Below are 20491 nucleotides of genomic sequence, written 5' to 3'. Positions count from 1 at the left end.
GCCTTCATCAGCGATCGTAGAACTTGGGCCCAACTAGAGTCGAGGCGAAAAAATTTGGGCATGAAGACGCCAAATACCATATCTTACCATATCTTAATCTTACCATATTTGATAGGTTTGAAAGTAGTCTCATTCAAGTATTTGAGTTCGGTGATTGAGACTGACATAGATTGACCATCATTTAGAACTTTTGGCACAATGTAAATGCCATCACAGGTTTCTATATCACGCACAGCTACCAAAACTTCTACTCTGTTCACTATTCTTAGAAATTTCAAGTCCTGTCTCTGGAAAAAATACAATATATTACAATTAGTTGTTTATTTTCAACAATCATAGATTCAAGAATCCTGAGGATACCATGGATGGATAGGGTAACCAAATAGGAGGTGTTAGGGAGAATGAAAGGTCAAAAGCATGAAATTCAGGAAGCTGCAATACTTGGCCATATAATGTGCAATAAGGAACAATATTGAGTTGATGCAAGTATAGACAAAAAAAAAGCATAAGAAGATATCCCGTGATATAGGTCGTATCTGTTCCAAATTTGAAGCCGATTATTCCAAATTCAAATTCAATTTTATCTATTCTGATTTGCAATATTTTCAAATTATGAGGAAAAATCATACAGCTTAACAGTATTAGAGTAATATGTTTATAATTATGAAGTAGGCTACATGAAAGTCCAATTATTGAACAATAACTTCAGACAAGAATTTGAACATGCTGAACCAGGACTAATTTGTGAATTCAGATAGGAAAATACTGCTTGCTGTTAGTACAAAACTCTATGTCTGCGAGCAGGATGAATATCTGATAATTTATGAATTTTGTCACGTGGTATTTTAGCACCACAAAATATTTTGGAATGAACTATTGAACTTTAATGGAATTATAAATGGAAAGGAAGATAACCTAGTCAAAGAACCACTCAAGTGAAATTGAATGTTGTTAGCGATAAAGAGTAATAGTATTATCTAAAGCGATAAAAAAAACATGCATTATTGTAATTCAACAATAATGAGGATCCATGAGAATTAGAAAATTATAGAGTGGCTTATTTATTATTGGCAGATCATAGAAAATGAAAGTTTGCATGTACATTTGAGGTTAGAAATGTTTGTTTATATTTTTAAATGAATCAATCGATCTAGGATAAATCGATAGTTATTTGAATCAACACCTAACGAATCAGCTGATTGTTCGATCAACCAGTACAAGTTGAATTATAAAGTTTACTCACAAAAGATGTATTATGTATACTAAGGAAGGTTTATGTAAAGAAATAGGGACAACTATTATTGCTGCATAAATTTCATTACAATCTAAAAAAGTACGAAAATCAAGAGTATACAAAACTCATATAAAAATTGAATGTATATCGCATGATAGTATTGTATATCTCGATTTATTTATTTAATAGTCTAAGACAATCACCCCATATATTTATATAAAACTTTTTATTTTTTTTTTTTATAATAAGTTGGAGGAACCCTGAATCTGAAGTAACCAATAAATTGTATTGAGTTTTGCTAAATTAAAAAGCCAATCAGAAGGAGCTTACAAATCGTTCAAGGAAGAGATGAAATTTTTCTGGAAATCACTTCTCTTTGGCTTGTGATCTCGATCTGAGAGGATGCACATGGAAATTTCTTTCTTCCCATTAAATTTTAAAATTATCAAGCCAATCCCTTTTTTAAATGTGAACTATTTGTAATTAATGTTTATTTATCTGTGAACTCAGTGTTGTTGAAGAGTTCTTAATTGTAATCAATTCCCATAAATATATCTTTAATACAGAAAGAAATCTATAAGAAATCTGGACCATGCGCGAGCCCAGCCGAGACGAAAAGGACCTGCATAATTAATTATTGGAAATAATTAATTCACTCTACAAGACCTCCAAGAACATCATAAATGTGAGTGTTAGTTCAAATGAGCTCGTTTTATAAAGGCCTTTTAATTAGAGTTGGGGAATTAATCAAAGCGCTATATAATAAATTCAAGTCAAGGAAAATTTGCAACGTGTTGAGTGCTTATCATATACTTATAAAACGTTTTATGAATTTTATTTGATTTATGTAGGAAGCTCCTTTCCATGCACAGCACGGACTCATAAAAACCCTGAGATTTTTCAAATATCAATTTAATAATTATTATTTGCTAATTGATCAAAGCATGTCCTATTAGATCTATCGACCGAACAGGCTTGAAATTGTAGAATTCTGAATTGACTTGAAGTTCATATATCAGTATTAAATACAAATTTATAATTTTAAAGCTCACAACTGTCAATGCTATTGAACCTTGTGATAATTGTTAAACTGTTAAAGAATTTATTTAAAGAAAATTATAGATATAAGAGAATTTTATTTATATTGTTTTATGGGAATATATTTTGTGTTTCATGTCAGCATACAAAATCATAGAAGTTTCTATTATATCCTAATTCATCTCGTGATATACAGTTTGGGCTGTCTCAGTACCAAGAAAAAATATTCTGCAGCATATAAAATTAGTGAATCAATTAATAATATTTGATCTTATTAAGAGCATTCAGTACTTATCATCCTTTGATGATAGCCATACTGGTCCACCAGAAAAAATATATGATAATCATATTAATAAGGTTCCAGTTATATCATATAAGGATCCAGAGAGCTTCAAGAACTGGCGTTGTAAGTTCCAAGGAGTTTCAAAAGGATAAATTGGTGGATACCTGTATTCATGGTGAGCGTTTTAAAAGTCAACTAGAAAAAACCATAGTTGGTCTTCATTATTCTCTATTGTATACATGGTTACTGATAATCAGTCATCAACTATCTTTTTGATTTCCTTATTAGTATTCCTCAAGAACTTCATGGAAGCAGCGGTAAGAATTATTAATCACCAGTCATTGAACCCTGTGGTGATTAATTACATTTGGAAAATTCATGTATTTACCACTGAGCTAGAGCTGCGGTTTGAACCCAGCAATTTTGCGAGCTGGATGGCCTTAACTTTTTGCAAATTTATTTGCAAATTAGGGACTTTAACAACCGCTCTTAGATATATTAAATTCACCATTTTACATAATATCACCTAACAAGTGGGGCAAAAGTCTACATCTTTACATAATGACTCCACAACGTGGGACTCTATCATAAGAGATAACCCCCCAGGAAGCACACCATTACAATTTATAGGAAAGTGTAAAAAGAGAAAAATGAGAAAGAAAGGAAGATTAGCAGCTTATCACTCACACATTCACACCAATGATGCTCACTTTCCAATTCCAGCTCATTTTCCCAATGCATAATCATCATTATCAGAGTATCTTAACCATGTAACCACATTGAGTGAGGTCCCTAGATAGCCAAGCATAAGACTTTCAAGCCATCCAAGAACTTTTGTTTCGAGAACAAGTCGATTATGCGTTCTCTTAATTTCAAAAGGAATATTGTTGAAAAACTTAGGGCCAAGAAATACAATCAATTTCTGGAAACAAGTGGTATACGATTCATGAAGTCTTAGTAAATCAGATTTCACTCTCCTAGTTTGATACCCAGGAACATTCCTGAACAATGCATGACCACAGTTTCCAGACATAACATAAAACATATACATACCTTGAAAACAAAGATATATCTGAGAGGCGAGCATCTGAGACTCCGAGAGATAGGAAAAGATTGTTCATATCCACTCTCCTTCTTGATGGCACGAACTATGAATTTTTGTATAGTTATCAAGGGACTCAAGTGACTAATAAGAGTGGAGCCTCAACTATTTATACTGTAGCTGATTTTTGAATTGACAAGTGCAAAATATAGCTGCCTCAGGACACTCATAGAGATAAATCTATTCAAGATGTAGAGCTCCCTCAGTATTAACAGCAGATGGCTTTTTATATTAGTGATATGATTGGACCAAGTGAGCTTTTCGTCAACGATCACACCCAAATATTTCAAGAGTCAGTTTGACCAACCATCTCACAGTCATCACGCGCTCAGCTATCATGAAACTTTAGTGCAGTAGGCAATGTCTATGATGTTGATAATGTAAACAACATGTATCTTGTCTTTGAAAGATTGAGCTGAATCTTATTGTTTCTGTACCAGAGAAATAGCTTGTTTGAATCATCCTGCATTAATCTTACCAAATTGGGGCCATCCATATCACAATATGCCAATGCAGTGTCATCTGCAAAAGATACAGGCATAGCAGAGAACCTAAATGAGATCATTGATAAAAATGAGAAGCAAGATTGGCCATAGGACTGATCCCTGTGGTACACTACAGTCCACTCCCTGAACCTCACTCTCCACACCTCCAATGGCTACACATTGTTGTCTGTCTTTCAAATAGGACAAGAACCAGTCATGAGCTACGTTCCTGATGTCAGCATTATACAATTTATCAAACAAGATTGCATGGTTCACTGTGTCAAATGCCTTTTTTATATCTAGAAACAGTCCTGCGACACAGCGTGCTGGCCTGAAGTTGAGACCAGAGAAAACAACTGTCATAAACCTTTCAAGATCCATTTCTTTATTCATACATTCACGAGAGCCAAATTGGTTACAATAAAAAAAATTACATGAATCAAGAAATTCTGGAAGTCTCCTTTCCATTATCTTCTCCAACAACTTTGAAAATACTGACAGCAGGGATATAGGTCTATAATTTTTCAACTTCAATCAAAAACCTGACTTGAAAACTGGCACCACTCTCGCTAGCTTCATCCTAGAAGGAACACCCCTGTAGAGAGACTACAAATTGAAAATATCAACTACAATGGGAACTATGGCCAGCACAACATTCTTCAATAACCCAGACGATACACCGCCATCCCCACAAGATTAACAATTTTATAATCCTGTGATGTAAACTGAGAACTCATCATGGGTAACAGCTTCAAGGAATAAAGAATTCTGCTGATTAGTTCTGTTGAGGCCATTTGAAATTGTATTCATTCACTCATTGACTGCCAGATGGCAGGAGAGGTTCTATAATTTTATAATATCCATTACTCATCAATTATCGTTCGAGGCACTGGGAAGTTTGCCAGTAAGTGTGGATTAAGCTTTCGTACAGCTATGTACTCGCTCTCTAGGCTTTAAGATTCAGGAAATTCGTCCTCAATCTGCCTAAATATTCGTTTCGTTTAATATTATAGGAAATTTGGCCTATAAATTTACTCATGTACATAAATATTGTATTTTCGGTCTACGTGGAAAGTTATTCACATTTCGTATCAGTGAAAAGTGAATGTCAGAACTCAGTTTTTAGTTTTGTTTTTATCAATAGTCAAGTCATAGTGTTATATATATCCATACAGTAAACTTCATCTCAGAACGGGAAAACAGCAAGGAACCAACTTTAATAGTCGAGCTTTCGGTTTGCATAATTCCACCTATCTTTTCCTCTCATCTATATCCTTTCCAACTGTCCACCTGTTACCTCAAATATAAGTAGGCAAGCAATTCGATTCACGACATGTTGGATTTGGGATTTGGTGAGTACATTTCCTGATTTTCTATGTGTTCTATGTATGTGGTTTATTTCTGAATGGATATATTATTCAGCACGAAGATTCGATTCATTTTATACAGTCCACTTCAGAGCATTTGAAACTTGTAGTTTGAAATATTTAGATTTGAAGAACCAGTATTTATGTACCAGTTTCCTTGAAGATATTATGATGGTCCATGTTATCAGCTCCGCCATTAGAGTTAGCAGCGACATCTCTGACAATGCTTACAAAAACTCATTAAAAGATTCAACAATGCTCTTGCATCACTAACAATTCCATCCCTGTGTTCTATTTTTTATTCTTTTAGGGGTTCATATTTTTTGGATTTCCACACAGCTTATTCAGAACTTGCCATTTTTGGAGGCATTGGATTTGATGAAGAAACCTGTTTTATGGATTTTTCTATCAGTAAGTCCAACCGCCCGGAATTCTCTAATTTACTGAATTTCAAGTTGGATTCAAAAGAAATCGAATCTACAGGTGCTTGTGGTTTTCCAGGAATCGAGGTTGACTCTGGATTGAGGTGGAATTACCATGTGGACGAGGTTGTGAAGCGACTAAGTAGGGCAACATTTGCAATATCAAGATTAAGGACGAGTCAGAACAAGAAAGTAGTATTCTCGGCTTATTATGGTTACTTTCAACCGCTACTGACCAACGGCTTGATCTTCTGGGGCACATCAACTGGAATTGTCAGAGTATTCAAGGCACAGAAGCGAGTGGAGAGGATGATGCTGGGGAAACCTCCTGGAACCCCTTGCAGGCCACTGTTCCAAAGTGCAAGAATTCTGATGCTTCCTGTCTATACATACACGAGGCTGCACTACATGGACTCAAACATAGAGCATCCTGGGCTAGAGGATCAGATATACACGGGTACAACACGAGGTCTAGGAATGCTCTAAGACTAGATGCTCATAGAACGTCTTTTTTCCAAGGTAGTCTTGATCACAGGAACAGGAAAATATTGAACTCTCTCGCACCTGTTATATCTGAGATTGACTCTGAAGTTTTGTTGAAGATTAAGTTGAAGGATTGGCTGATCGAAAAATCCTTTTACAGTATAATGGGACTTTTTGAACTGAGAAATTTTTAAAATGATGTGATTCTTGTCATCCTGGCAGCGAATTGAATTATTTTTGTTATTTAAATATCTTTATATTTTATACAATGTAATTTACCAATGTGACTATGTATTTTACTTGTGTCAATATTGTATTATTGTACAATGCATGATATCAATGAAATTGAAGAATGATACTTTCCTTTTCCAATTTCAAGAGTTTTGAAGTAATATTTTATTCTTAGGTTATCAGGGTTTCTTTTCATTATTTAAATAATTATTTATCACGCGAGTGGATTGCTGCACATAAACCATCAGTTATTCATGGTTTGAGCTAATTCGAATTCATTGAATTTATTCTGAATTCGACTCTCACCTTTAAACAATCAATAATTCTTGAATACCTCAGGGAATTTATCAAGTTCATAGTTAACATTATTACTAAAGAAAACATCACCCCAATCATGAGACAGGAGGAATTATTCAGTTTGTCGAAGTCAATTTTGTATTTATCTTTACAAGAATTTTTACTACTATTATCTAGGTTAGCGCGAATTGTCAATGTTATAGCTTTATGATTACCAATTAAATCCTCAATAACTGCACATTTTTGAAAATGTTGATAATTCTGTGATCTCATAAATACGTGATTAATGCAAGTTGATGTTTGTGTTACTCTAGTAGGTATGTCTATAATCGATTCAAAACTGTAGAAGCTGAAAACGTCTAAGTAATCATCAGCTTCATTATCACCAGTAACCAAAATGTTGATATCAACATCACCTATTATGACAGTATTATAAGACAGTATAAGGAATGTTTAGACTGGTAAGAAATCTATCTCACTCAAAGCCATGCCATCGATAAAGAACGATTAGATTGAATTTATAGTTTGATGAGGTGTACTGAAGATAAAGAGCGTCTGCACCATCCAACTCACATTCCTTCACACTGCAGTTGGAACCAACTAATTCAATGGGAAAAAAATCTGGTGTGGCGCACTCACACAACTTTCCATGCTGTTATGAAAATTGATCACCTGTCGCTAGTGTTCACCACGCATCTCAATTCTACTCAATAGCGCTGGAAACACATGAGGTCTGCTGCTATCTTCATAGTGAGTCCATATATATATATATATATATATATATATATAATATATATATATATATTATATGTAAAAGATGTTTGTTGATTACAAACAGAAGTTTGTTGATTGTTTGTTGATTACAGATGTTTGTTGATTACAAGAAGTTTGTTGATGACTATATATAAATATATAGTGCACCTCTACCAAACACCTTTCCCAGCAACCACCCACCCTCATTTACAAGCAGCCTCCAACCTCAGATGAAATCTCAACTCCACCTGGTACCCTACCCTGTGAAGGCCCCCACTGTAAAACCTACCCTATCACTGATCCTTTCATTTCCTCCACCAGTCCTATAACCAACTACACCCACCAAATCCATCAATCCAGTAATTGCATCTCCAAAAATTGCATCTACCTCCTTTCCTGCAACTTCTGTCCTGCCTTCTACATAGGTCACCACTGCCCTAAACCTCTGGATCAACAATCACAGGGCTTCCTTTAAAATAATACTTCCCTACCCATCCCCACCTATGGCTCTCAGCACAACAAAAACTTTGACCTATGCTTCAAAGTCGAAGTCCTTGCCACTCTCCCTCCCACAGCCCCCTCCATAGATGTCAAGACGAAAGAATTGGCTTTTATTTGGGTGCTTGGAGCTGCTTCCAGTCCTGGTCTTAAAAGACAGCAATAGTACCATAACTATCAACTCCACACCAACTGTCCAATTAAATTGAAATGAATTTCATCATATATAAGAAATTTCACAGCTATCAAATATATAATAAATTTTCAATAAAAATAAAAATGAAAATAGAGATAAAAATAAATTTATTCCAATTCAATTCTATAATTCCATTTTCTAATATTTTATTCTACTTCATTCCGGATTTCTAATTTTTAATCGCCTCTTTTCCATCAATTCATAATCTACACCTTTCCTTATCCATAACCCAATCAAATTTGAAATCTCTCGCTTGAATTAACCCATTATGGCCCACCAACTGATCCCATGGTGCTCCCTCAATCAGTGCGCCTCCGATTGTCTGTGCTCTATGGTCTGCACAACATCTCTTCTGCATCTCTGTGGTCACGACCGTTAGAATGTTCAAATCTCACCACTTCACTTCCTGGTTGATTGACGAAGGGGGCCCAGCTTCCCGAAAATTCTCGTTTAAATGTAAGTCTTCAAGTGTTTTTAATCTATCCGTGTCATGTGTATCCTGTCTATATTATATTATATATATATATATCTATATATATATAATATATATATATATATATATATATATATATTTATATTTATATTTATAAGTTGACTTAATTTATTATATATATATATATATATATATATATAATATATATATATAATAAATTATGTAAACTTGAACAATTGATGTGCTTACTACTATTTTGTCAGTACCACTTAGTGTTGCTCTCAGAGCGCTCATTTAGCTAGTCTACTCCAGCCACTTGATGTGTTAACATGTATTTTTTGCAAATAAAATTTCTTGTTCTGAGTTTTAATGAATGTGAACGTATTTGGCGCCCGAACAGGGACCCTGAAGAGTTTTTCGTGAAAATTTTCGTGAAAATTGTGCTGTTCATTTAACTGCCAGTTTATATTGATCAATTATCAATCACAAGTGATTGTGGAAAATTTGAAAGTCGGGGTCGCAACTGATATGAACCATCATCGAGACCATCAAGTGGAAGAGTGACTCATCAACACCAACAACCAACAACCACCATCCTGGGGAAGAAAGGCAAGAAGGATAGCAGACCAGAGCATAAACTTCTTATCAATTACCGGCCAAGGTTAAGATCGTACCTGGCTCTGGCTGCAGGTGTATCCAACTCCACAGTTCAAGGTAACACGTCTTCTACATCTACAATCAGTGACAGTAATAGTGAAGATAACAGTGAAAGCACAATGGATAACCCCCTTATTTCAAGACCAATTGCGAAACATCACCTACACATAATACCTCAATATACAGGAAACCCAATAGAACTACTTAGCTTTCTTGAAGTTGTCAAAAAATTGAAAAATGACTATTGTAATAATCGTATCGCGGAAGCAGCAGACAATCATTGAATTCTCCTTCACTATTGTAAAAACAAATTACATGGACCTGCTAAAGATGTAATCCTCGACAGTACACTAGATGACCTCTCAAATTTGATTGATGTTCTGAAAAACAATTTTGCTGATAATAGGACAGTAGAACAATTAACTATGGAACTGCTTGCTATGGAATCACACCAAAAGAAAACCCTATTCAATTCATAAATAGACTGCAACAAAAAAGAACTGTGATTATCTCAAGACACAAACTCGATGGACTAGCTGGTCCAATTCTTGAAACTATCTCATCTCAGTTGGATGAACAAAATGTAATGATTCTAGTCGAAGGAATCAACCACCAGCTTGGAGCTCACCTACAAACGCTAGTAATCAATACCTCAGTGATGCAAGACAGGCTATTATCAATAAGGGTAGTGCTTATTTGGAACATTTAGGATTTACTACTGATGTACACAAATTAATCAACTAAATTAATCGTAAATCTGAAGGAGAACAAAACTCGTTAAATTCCAATCAGAATTCGCATCCGAAAAATTCCATCAGTTTCAAAACCAAAACAATTCAAATCAGAGGAACTTTTCTCATCTCAAAATCGTGATTTCAATTTTAATCAGAGGAATTTTTCTCAACCTCAAAATCATTTCAATCAGAGAATTTCTCTCAGCCTCAAAATAATTTCAACAGAGGACAATCCTTTCAAAGTAGATTTCGTAATAGACAAAGTTTCCAAAATCACAACTTCAATCGTAATCCAATGCAAACTTCAATAATAACAACCAAAATTTGAATCAAAAATCAAACGATGTGAGCATGAGAACAGTTTCTAACTTTCAAAAGTGTCCAGTTCACAATATTGAATCTTCTGAAAATGAGTCTTCTGAATTTGAAAGCATGGATGCTAGAATGAGTTCTATGGAAAATGCTGTAAGTGATCTTTGCGAGAAAATGAATCATTTTTAGAAGTAGGCTCGAACAACAATCCAAAAACATAGTATTAGATTCGAATACGATCTCTCTTGATTTGTCTCATATTCATTACAATGGTTCACGAAGTGAATTAGTTATTTCATTAAACCTCAAATGGTTTCTCCTCAGACAAAAATGATTGATTGTGATTATGAAATTCGTACACCCGCTGGTGAATCTAATGGAAAAGGTTGTGTAAATATTAATGTTGAGAATATGCTTGGTGTCGATAAAGATGAAAAATCTTATGTGTATGATTTCAGCGATAATTATGATGTTCTAATTGGAAAGCAAACATTGCAAGGTTTGAAAGCAAAAATGATTTGGAGACCATTGTCTCATAACGAAAGATTGCACAATACCACTGTTAGGAATAAATCATATTCAAATCAACAAGGGTTTGAATGAATTGAAAATTAAAACTAATGTTTGCACTCCATCAAATAAGCTATGTGTTGTTAGTATTAAGGAATTGCAGTTGTATAATATTGTAACTGATATTGATAGGAATGGTTTCATTGAGATTGAATATTTTTCTGATTGTGACAAAACGTTGAGTATCGAAACAGTTTCTGTAGAAGAATGTAAATTGTACATGTGTGAGATGATCGATAATCCCCTCTCCATTGACAAAATCACTTCTTTATTGAGAACTGAGCATATGAACTCAGAAGAGAAAGAATGCATTATTAGTACTCTTATGAAATATCCCGAAATAATAAAATTCGAAGGTGATATATTAACTGCTACTAACTTGCTCAAGCATAAAATAGTGACTACAGACGAAGAACCTCTTTTATTCAAAAACTACCGCTATCCTATCTCATTTAGGCAGGATATTAGTCATGAAATAAACAAGCCACTCAAACAAAAGATAATAAGACCGTCCAATTCTCCGTACAACTCTCCCTTATGGGTTGTGCCGAAGAAACCTGATGCTTCAGGAAAACGCAAAGTTCGTCTTGTAGTAGATTATCGGAAATTGAACAACAAAATTAAAGATGATGGATTTCCTCTCCTGAATATTGAAGATTTGTTCTCAAAAATCGGTCGAGCAACGTACTTTTCAGCTATTGACCTTGTTTCAGGATTCCATCAAATTGAAATGGAACCCGAATCAATACCAAAAACAGCTTTTAGTACTGAAAATGGTCATTATGAGTTTCTCAGAATGCCATTTGGGTTGAAAAATGGTCCACCTCAATTTCAAAGGACAATCAACTTGATATTTTGTAATTTACCAAATGTTCTTGTATATCTTGATGATATTATTATTTTTAGTGATAGCTTACAAGAGCACATGAAACACCTGAACGTTGTATTCAAACGATTGGAAACTCATCAACTAAAAATACAATTGGACAAGACCGAATTCTTTAAGAAAGAACTTCTATTTCTAGGTCACATAGTTTCGGAAAAAGGCATTCTTCCTAATCCTGAAAAAGTAAAAGCAATAAAAGATTTTCCCGTTTCACAAACTACTAAACAAATAAAACAATTTTTAGGTTTGGCAGGATACTACAGAAAATGATAAAAGGATTCGCTAAAAACCTTAACTAACGCATTGAGATAACATCTACTATAAACTCAAAAGATCCTGAATTCATTGAAGCTGTCAATTTTCTGAAAGAAGCAATTACTAACGCACCAATATTGCAGTTACCTAAATTGAATGATCCATATATTTTGACAACAGATGCATCCAATGTAAGCTTGGGGGCGGTCCTTAGTCAAATGACTGACAATAAAGATCTCCCAATTTTATTCGCTTCTATAACACTCAATCCCGCTGAACAAAATCTTTCTACTATTGAAAAAGAAATGTTGGCAATAACTTGGGCAGTGAAACATTTCAGGCCATATTTGTATGGAAGAAAATTCACCCTAGAACAGATCACAAGCCACTCCAATGGCTTCATTCTCTAAAAGAACCAAATGTTAAATTAATGAGATAGAATTTTTAATGGAAGAGTATGATTACACCGTAAAATTCATAAAAAGGTCGCTCAACATTGTGTTGCTGATTGTCTCTCACGGTCTTTCAATGTAAATATGGTGGAAAGTAGTGATGAATTTACAGGTTTTGACGATTCAGAATTGTTCCCAGGCTTTCCCGCGGAAAATAATGCGAACAATGTCAACGACAAAGCCAATAACAATGATGAGTATGATGACATTGATATCAATGATCTGCTAAGATTCCATGACAATGGAGCTCCTCCGTCAGTGAATGAAAGTATATTGAATGATCTTGATGAACAATTAGGTAACAATTCGATAGTTAATGCAAATATTGATTATATAATGAAAATGATGTGGAAACTGGCAATGAAAACCTTGTAAATAATACTAATAATGATAATGACAATGGCTCACTAATGACACAACATTCTCAAGAAAGTTCAGATGATAGAATAGGTATAATGGACGAAAATAGTATCATAAACACTGGAGCAAACCAAATAGTTATTCCACGAGGTAAAGGAAAACCCCAATTCAAAAAGATCTTTAATAAAAACAGAATAATTTTCAGATACAGAGACGCACGTGACATTGGAAACAACGTAGAAGAAATACGAGAGTATTTGAAACCTGATACTGTGTAGGTATAGTATTTTCAAATGAAAGTCCATTGTTTGAAGCTCTAAAAACAGAAATTCTCAGTTCAATGACTAATGAAATTGTCAAAATAGTTCCAAACATAAAATTCCGAATCTACAGAAGAATAAACGCCGACATAACTGATATAGATGAACAAACAATGATAATAGCTCGATGTCATGTAGACATAACTTCCACAGAGGAATTAACGAGAATTATAAACAAATACGTAAAAACTACTATTGGCCCGCAATGCAGAAAGACGTAACCGAATTTGTAAATAAATGTGAAATCTGTTTGAAAACCAAGTATGAAAGAAACCCAATTAAAACTAAATTCAAAGTAACTCCCACACCTACTGAACCTTTCGAAAAACTTCAGATTGACACTTTCACGTATAATGATATTAAAATCCTCACAATTGTCGATTCGTTTTCTAAAAGACTTTCCGCCTACACATTGAAATCAGCTAACAGTATCGAAATAATAAAAAATCTAAACAACTATCTCTCAGTTTTCCCAATTCCAAATGCATTCAAACTGATAACGGATTAGAATTCAACAATGCACTATACAAACAATTCACTGAAATGAATGGTATTGAAACTTACTTCACCACACCTTATCATACCCCAATCTCAAGGACTAATAGAAAGAACACACTCCACAATAATTATTGAAATTCTACAAGGACTCGAAATTGAAATCCCAAAATATAGTGTTGAACAAAAACTTCGATCAGCTTTGCGAACCTATAGCAATTCGATAAAAGATCAATCCAACTTAAGCCCAAATGAACTAACTTTCGGAATTCAGAATTATTTACCAAAAAATTAAGATCAGGGTAATCCCACAGTAATCACTGAAGAACTTGATAATCAATACTTCAAAGAAATACAAGCGTTGAATGATGCCGTTTACAAGAAAATAATCGGGGAAAAAGAAAAACGAACAGAAAAATGTAACAAAAATAGAGAAGAACCACCTGAAATACCAGATAGGATATTCGTCAAAAACCCAAAATTCCACAAAAATGTATAGAATGTATAAAATGTATAAAAGGTATAGCACAGCTACTAAGGAAGGTGATAGGTTTAAATTGGAAAGAAATGTAATCAAAATCCACCCTAACAGAATGAAAAGGCCTCGTAAAAAAGTAAAATATAATCTAATTAATTGTTGCAGATGAAGGCAATGACCATCCTTCTGTTGTTCCTGATCCCAGCAACGTTGACGTATGGACTGACAGACTTGACAAAGACAGCAGGAATAATTCCGATTAAAATAAGACAATCTATGCTCATTAACGACACATACAAAGTTATCCATTTCACTAACATGACTGACCTTAAAATACAATCTTTGAAACTACAGACTCATATAATAATCTGCAAGTCGCTTACATATCCTCTGACATTATCGAATCCTTGAAGGAATTTCACTCAACCAATATTTTAAATTAGAAATTATTTCTGAAAATAAAAAGGAAAAACGTGGACTAATGAACAGATTAGGAAACGCCATGTCATGGTTGACAGGACTTATGACTGCTGACGACAAAGAACACCTCGACAAAGTTATTGATAAAATAGAAAATAATGAATTACATCTTGTTAAAAATGAGAAACATAGTTTTGAAATGTATCATGAGTTAATTACGAAATTCAAATTCGATGTTGAGCATATTAATTCAAATAATAAAGCATTAGAAAATATTACTAACGAACTGCCAATATTGTCGAAAATATGCAAGCTGTTGACTCAATTACTTTGACTATACAATTGTTGTATGATGAAATAAATGATAGAATAGAATAGAATAGAATAGAATAGAATATTTATTTGCTTTCGTTTTTTTTAAACATACAAATGGAGTTGAGTTTGTTTACATATTATATAAAATACAAAATATCATTTGAAAATAGGAAAACTGAAAACATATTTGTCCTTAATCAGTCTTGCCACAAAAAACAGATCAGATATCAGTCCAACTCGTCGACGAATCTCCTGAATCTTATGTAGCTGGAAAAGTAAAAACAAATCTTATCCATCTTGGCTGGTGTCTCTATGTGTAATAGTTATTTATACTGTTCGTCAAGTTCCTGGCTCCCCCGCAGATACTCCGCCAAGTACTTTCTTCTGTTGTCATCAAAAGTCGGACATCCAAAGAGAGCGTGACATAAGCTGTTATCAGCCCGCTGGTTGCACAGCAGCAGATTTCCTCACTCGAGAAAGATGCCGTGTACCCCTTGTGATGAATTCTTGCAAAGTTTGGCTGAGCAAGTCTCAGCTGGCTGATGAGACGCATCTTCCATATGCTTTTCCCGAAGTTCAAGTACTCCTCCTCAGCACCCAAACCACTAATACAACGATGAAGCGGATTGTAGTGAGAAATCATCACCCTATCGACATCCGTTTTTAATTTGTTTTCCTTAATTTGGTTATAAGGGCATCTATATCTCTCTTGGATTCTAGTGCGATCAAACTCTCACCAAGATTGGCACTGTCGAGCTTCCGATTAAGTTGCGTCATCCAGTTGTACTTTTCTTTATTGTTGGGCTGTGCATCTAATTCCGTCAGTATTTCAAGACATATTTTTGGCAAGCGGTCACCTCTCATTCTCTTAACCTTTAAATACCATGCTAACATTCCCTTCAATACTCTGCACTCGATGTGGTCCAATCCCATCTCAAGACACACAAAATGCATAGGAGAATTTTTCCTCAGGAAGTACAAAGACTTTGAAAACTGTTTTTCAGTCGATTCAAGTTTCTCACAGTATGATGGAGCCCAGATTTCAGCTGCATACAGGAGAGTGGAGGCAACAATGGACTGATATAGCTTGAAGACCGTCCGAAATCTGCTTGTCTTTGTGGTGGTCAGGATTTCCTTAACTTTTGCAGATGCCACCCTTGCTTTTTTACTTGCTTCTTGTACATTAGTGCAGAAAAGTCCAGATGATGAAAAGACTGTTCCCAAATAGCAGTATCTGCTTGAAGTCTCAATCTCCTGATTCTGGTAAGTAACATTCTTCTTAACTCCGCTACCTCCTCTTCTGACCGGTACTACCTTCGTCTTCAGAACATTCACCTCAAGACCGTTCCGCACACAGTATTCCTCCAGGAGACGCGATGCTCTCATTATGCCAACCCAAGTCATGTCCAAAATCACAAGATCATCCGCATAAAGCAAAGCCACTAGATCTTGACTGGCACTCAAATTCACTCCTCTACAACCCTGACTCTCAAAAAATGTCACAATGTCACCGATGAACAGAGAGAAAAGCAAAGGACTCAGGGAATCGCCCTGCAGGACACCTTTTGAAATTTCAATTCCCAATTCATTGTTATCGCTTAGCTGAATGTGTGCAGAATCATATAGAGACTTTATTGACTTTATCATCTTTGCAGATATTCCAAGGTTGTAGAGCTTGGGCCACAATTTTGAATAATCCAAACTATCAAAGGCTTTTCTGAAATCCACAAACATGGTGTAAACAGTTCTTTTCTTCAATCGAGTTGCAATGTTCAGTGCTGAGCTGAGCACACATCCTCTATCTTTCCTAAAGCCACTCTGCTCCTCTGGGAGTTTACCTTCGGATTCAGCCCACTGCATTATCCTCTCAGCCAATATGCCAGTATACAGTTTTGTTATGGCATTGATTAGAGCAATTCCTCGATAGTTGTCTGGCAAGCTTGGATCCCCTTTCTTGAATAAGTGGAACATTATAATCTTCCCCAATCTTGTGGTACTGCTCCTGTAGTGAAGATGGTGTTGAACATGTTTAATATGAAATGGTCCCATGCAGCAGGCAGAATCTTGAACAATTCATAGCTTAGTCCATCTGCTCCAGGTGCCTTTCCCAACTTACTCTTATTGATGACCCTTTGTAGTTCCATTAGACTTATTTCATCATCCATAATCTGAACTGAGGGTGTTGGGGACAATACGAGTTCCAAGCGTGGCTCTGTATAGAAATTTCTATAGTACTGGATCCAAGAATCAAGACTAACCACACAGTTTGGATTTTGCTTTGGCCATTTTCGAGTATTCTTCTTAATAACTTTCCAAAACGATTTGCTGTCCTTTGCATTATGTAATTCATTCAGTAAGTTCTCGTGAAATACTTTTTTTGCAAGTCTTGTGACCTCTTTATAACTTTTCTTGGCCTGTAATAGATTCGACAGATTGGCTTCAGTCGGACCCTTACTAAATTTCCTCCATTTCCTGCGCAGTTCTCTCTTTGCCTCAGTGCACTCCTGATTGTACCAGGCTTATCTTGAAATACATGTTTATTCCATTAGAAGAGATCTTCTTAATCATCAAAACTCCAGACAGTAATGCAGTCTCTCGGATAGAAGAGGATAGTTTATCATACAATTCATTGACATTATTTGAATGGAAATAAATTCCACGATTTTCTTCTAGCAGGGCCCTGAATTGATTAATTTTTCCCCTAGATAGGTCATAGTGAGAAACTGTTCTATCTATTTGGACGACCGGCAAATCAGGCGCAGTATACTCACATGGTGTTTCTAGAGTAGCTACAATGGGCATGTGACTACTGGTCTCTAAGATGGGAGCAATTTCAAATCTTTTTAAGTGGTTCACAAGCTCGAAAGTTATCCATGCCATGTCAACAGTGCTGCTTCCATTATATGTCATGTTTGTAAATTCGCCATAGCTGTCACCTATGGATCTACCGTTCAGTACCAGCATTCCATTATCCTCCATTACTTCCACTAGTTTGCGACCTCGAGTATCACAGGTAGTATCCTTCGACTGTCTTTCACTACTTAGCTGCGACTCCTCTGACAATTCTTCGACGTACTGATTGAGCAACCCAATTCTTGCATTCCAGTCTCCTCCAAGAATTATTTCAGCAGCCGATTCGCCATATCTGATATCCCGCATAAAATCTGTCAATAAGTCCACACATGCATCAGTACTTGCACCAGGTCTCCAGTAGACATTTCCGACGATGAGGGAGAAGCCCCGAAATTTCACCTTCAATACCAGCCAATACCTGTTATCATCTAGTATCGTAGTGTCATTATAGTACTTTTTCACAAGTGTAACAAATCCTCCGCTTGGTCTTCCTCTAACATTTATTCTAGTTGCATTTGAAGTGAAAACATTATAATCCTCAAACCAAGCCGGTCTATGAAATTCGCTGTTAACAAGATATGTTTCAGAAAAGCAAATGATCGCGTTCTCCGTCAGGCTATTGATTGTTTCCTTAGTAAAGTTATAGACATTATTAAAACCTCCAATATTCCAGAACAATACCTTCATATCAGACTTCTCATCATTAGCATTTGTAGAACTATTCCTTATAATTTTGTGCGTAGGGCTGCTATTTTCAGATTCATCATTATGCAATATTACTGTCTGGACCTGAGGGACGAAAAAATTGTGTAATATCAGAGTTATTTCGTGATTGATTTGGGGTAGTTTTCCTTATCTGCCTTTGAAGGGTTTCACCTTTCCTCTTCTTTTTATTCGACTCCACTTGTAGATTTCCTCCGGATTCCGATTCCATGTAGTGCTCCTGAATCAAATCATCATATCTAACAAACTTCCCATCTATCTCTAAGCCATTCATTCTCATTTTAGCGCTATGATTATTTTTGACTAGTCGTTTTCGAATCTCGTTCAGCTCCTTACGTCTTTGTCTTGATTTCCTATCCATATCCTGTGCAACAAAAATTTTCGTGTTTTTCAGCCTACCACAATTCCTCAAAATGCTGGTTTTCTTAAATCCTGAAGTTAGAGAGAAAATAATAGGGCGAACACTAGAGTCTGTCTTATTTCCCACTCTTCTGACAAAATTCACATCATTTGCATCAACTTTTACCGCTATTGTTTCATTGCATATTTGCAGGATCCTGTTCATGACCTGATCTTCATTCTCATCAGAAGGCTCCATTACTCCATAGAACATTAGGTTATTCTCCCTTTTAATATTATTTATTAGGCTATTTTGCTTCTGTAGCTCTTGTCTTAATTTTTCATTTTGTTTACCAAGTTCTTCAATTTTGTTATTTTGTTCCGAAATAATTGATGATGAATTAAGAGAATTTATTTCTTGTTTTATGATATTTGCTGTGTTTTTAAGAATTTCGGATTTAAATTCCTCTAGAATTACTTTTAAGCTATCAGCATTCAACGACATTATAATTGGATTTTTGTTTCCAGAACTCAGAAGTGAAAGTAAACAGTATTCAGTGTATTTAACAGTAAGACTGGCTTAGCTATTCGAATTCTACGGTATCTGAATAAATAAATATATATACAGGCAGGACTAACTGAGTTCAGCTATTGCAGAAATCAATGATGATCTATATAGTTGAGGTAGATAACACAGTTGTACTTATCACTATCAGACGTCCGAAAACCGTTACCTCCACCCCGCACCACGTCCTGCTGTTCGAATCCTTCTGCTTGACTTTCAATTCTAACCTAAACTTTTCACAACAATATCTGCTAAGAAATCAGAATATTAACAGTTTGGATTGCCCTGGAAACTTGTACACTGTATCACAAACATATACTTTCCTACTGCTACAAAATTGAATCTCCAAAATCGACATTAACTAGCTATTACAGCAAAACAAAGTGGAGCGTTCACAAGCACAACAGTCCTGCTCAAAGCTTCCAACTCAACTCATCATGATGAAATAAATGATGTTGTTAACTCGTTGATGTATTGCAAAGAAGGGAAACTTCATCCATCAATTTTGAGCTTTGATGATTTTCGTAGGTTAATTAATTATAAGAATTATTCATTAGCTAGTAGAGATTCCAGTATTTTATGGAAAATTTGTAATAGCACTTGTATTTTATCGAAATCTGTTATAACTTACATTATCCATTTACCGAAATTAAACGATTTATTTGAAGAATATGACCTTCTGTCTTATCCTGTTGAAATGGAATCAATGTTCACACCATGAACATTTGTCTCAAAACAAAAAGCTTTGGAAACTGACCAATGTCAATATTCTCTTCTATTTCTTTTTGTACTTCAGGAAAAATATACATGATAACTGTACTTTGTATGTAGTAAATAATAAGGATTTGGATAGTTGTGTAAGAATGGAAATAATTAATGATAGACCATTTATGAATTATTTCGAAAATTGTAATAGTATTTAAGGATATGAGTTT

At 35.0% G+C, this 20491-nt stretch overlaps 1 protein-coding gene across 2 annotated transcripts in view; it reads right to left on the bottom strand.

Annotated features, from left to right (window-relative positions):
* Positions 1-20491, bottom strand: part of LOC120353023 — a 54509-nt gene that overhangs the window by 15234 nt on the left and 18784 nt on the right. For both annotated transcript variants that reach the window (XM_039435456.1, XM_039435455.1), the window contains exon 4: positions 104-287. In XM_039435456.1, the coding sequence (XP_039291390.1) occupies positions 104-287 (184 nt within the window). The remainder of the gene's footprint in view (positions 1-103; positions 288-20491) is intronic.

This window comes from Nilaparvata lugens, chromosome 9, assembly GCF_014356525.2.
Source record: "Nilaparvata lugens isolate BPH chromosome 9, ASM1435652v1, whole genome shotgun sequence".
Classification (NCBI taxonomy): domain Eukaryota; kingdom Metazoa; phylum Arthropoda; class Insecta; order Hemiptera; family Delphacidae; genus Nilaparvata; species Nilaparvata lugens.
This window is presented reverse-complemented; position numbering and strand designations above follow the sequence as displayed.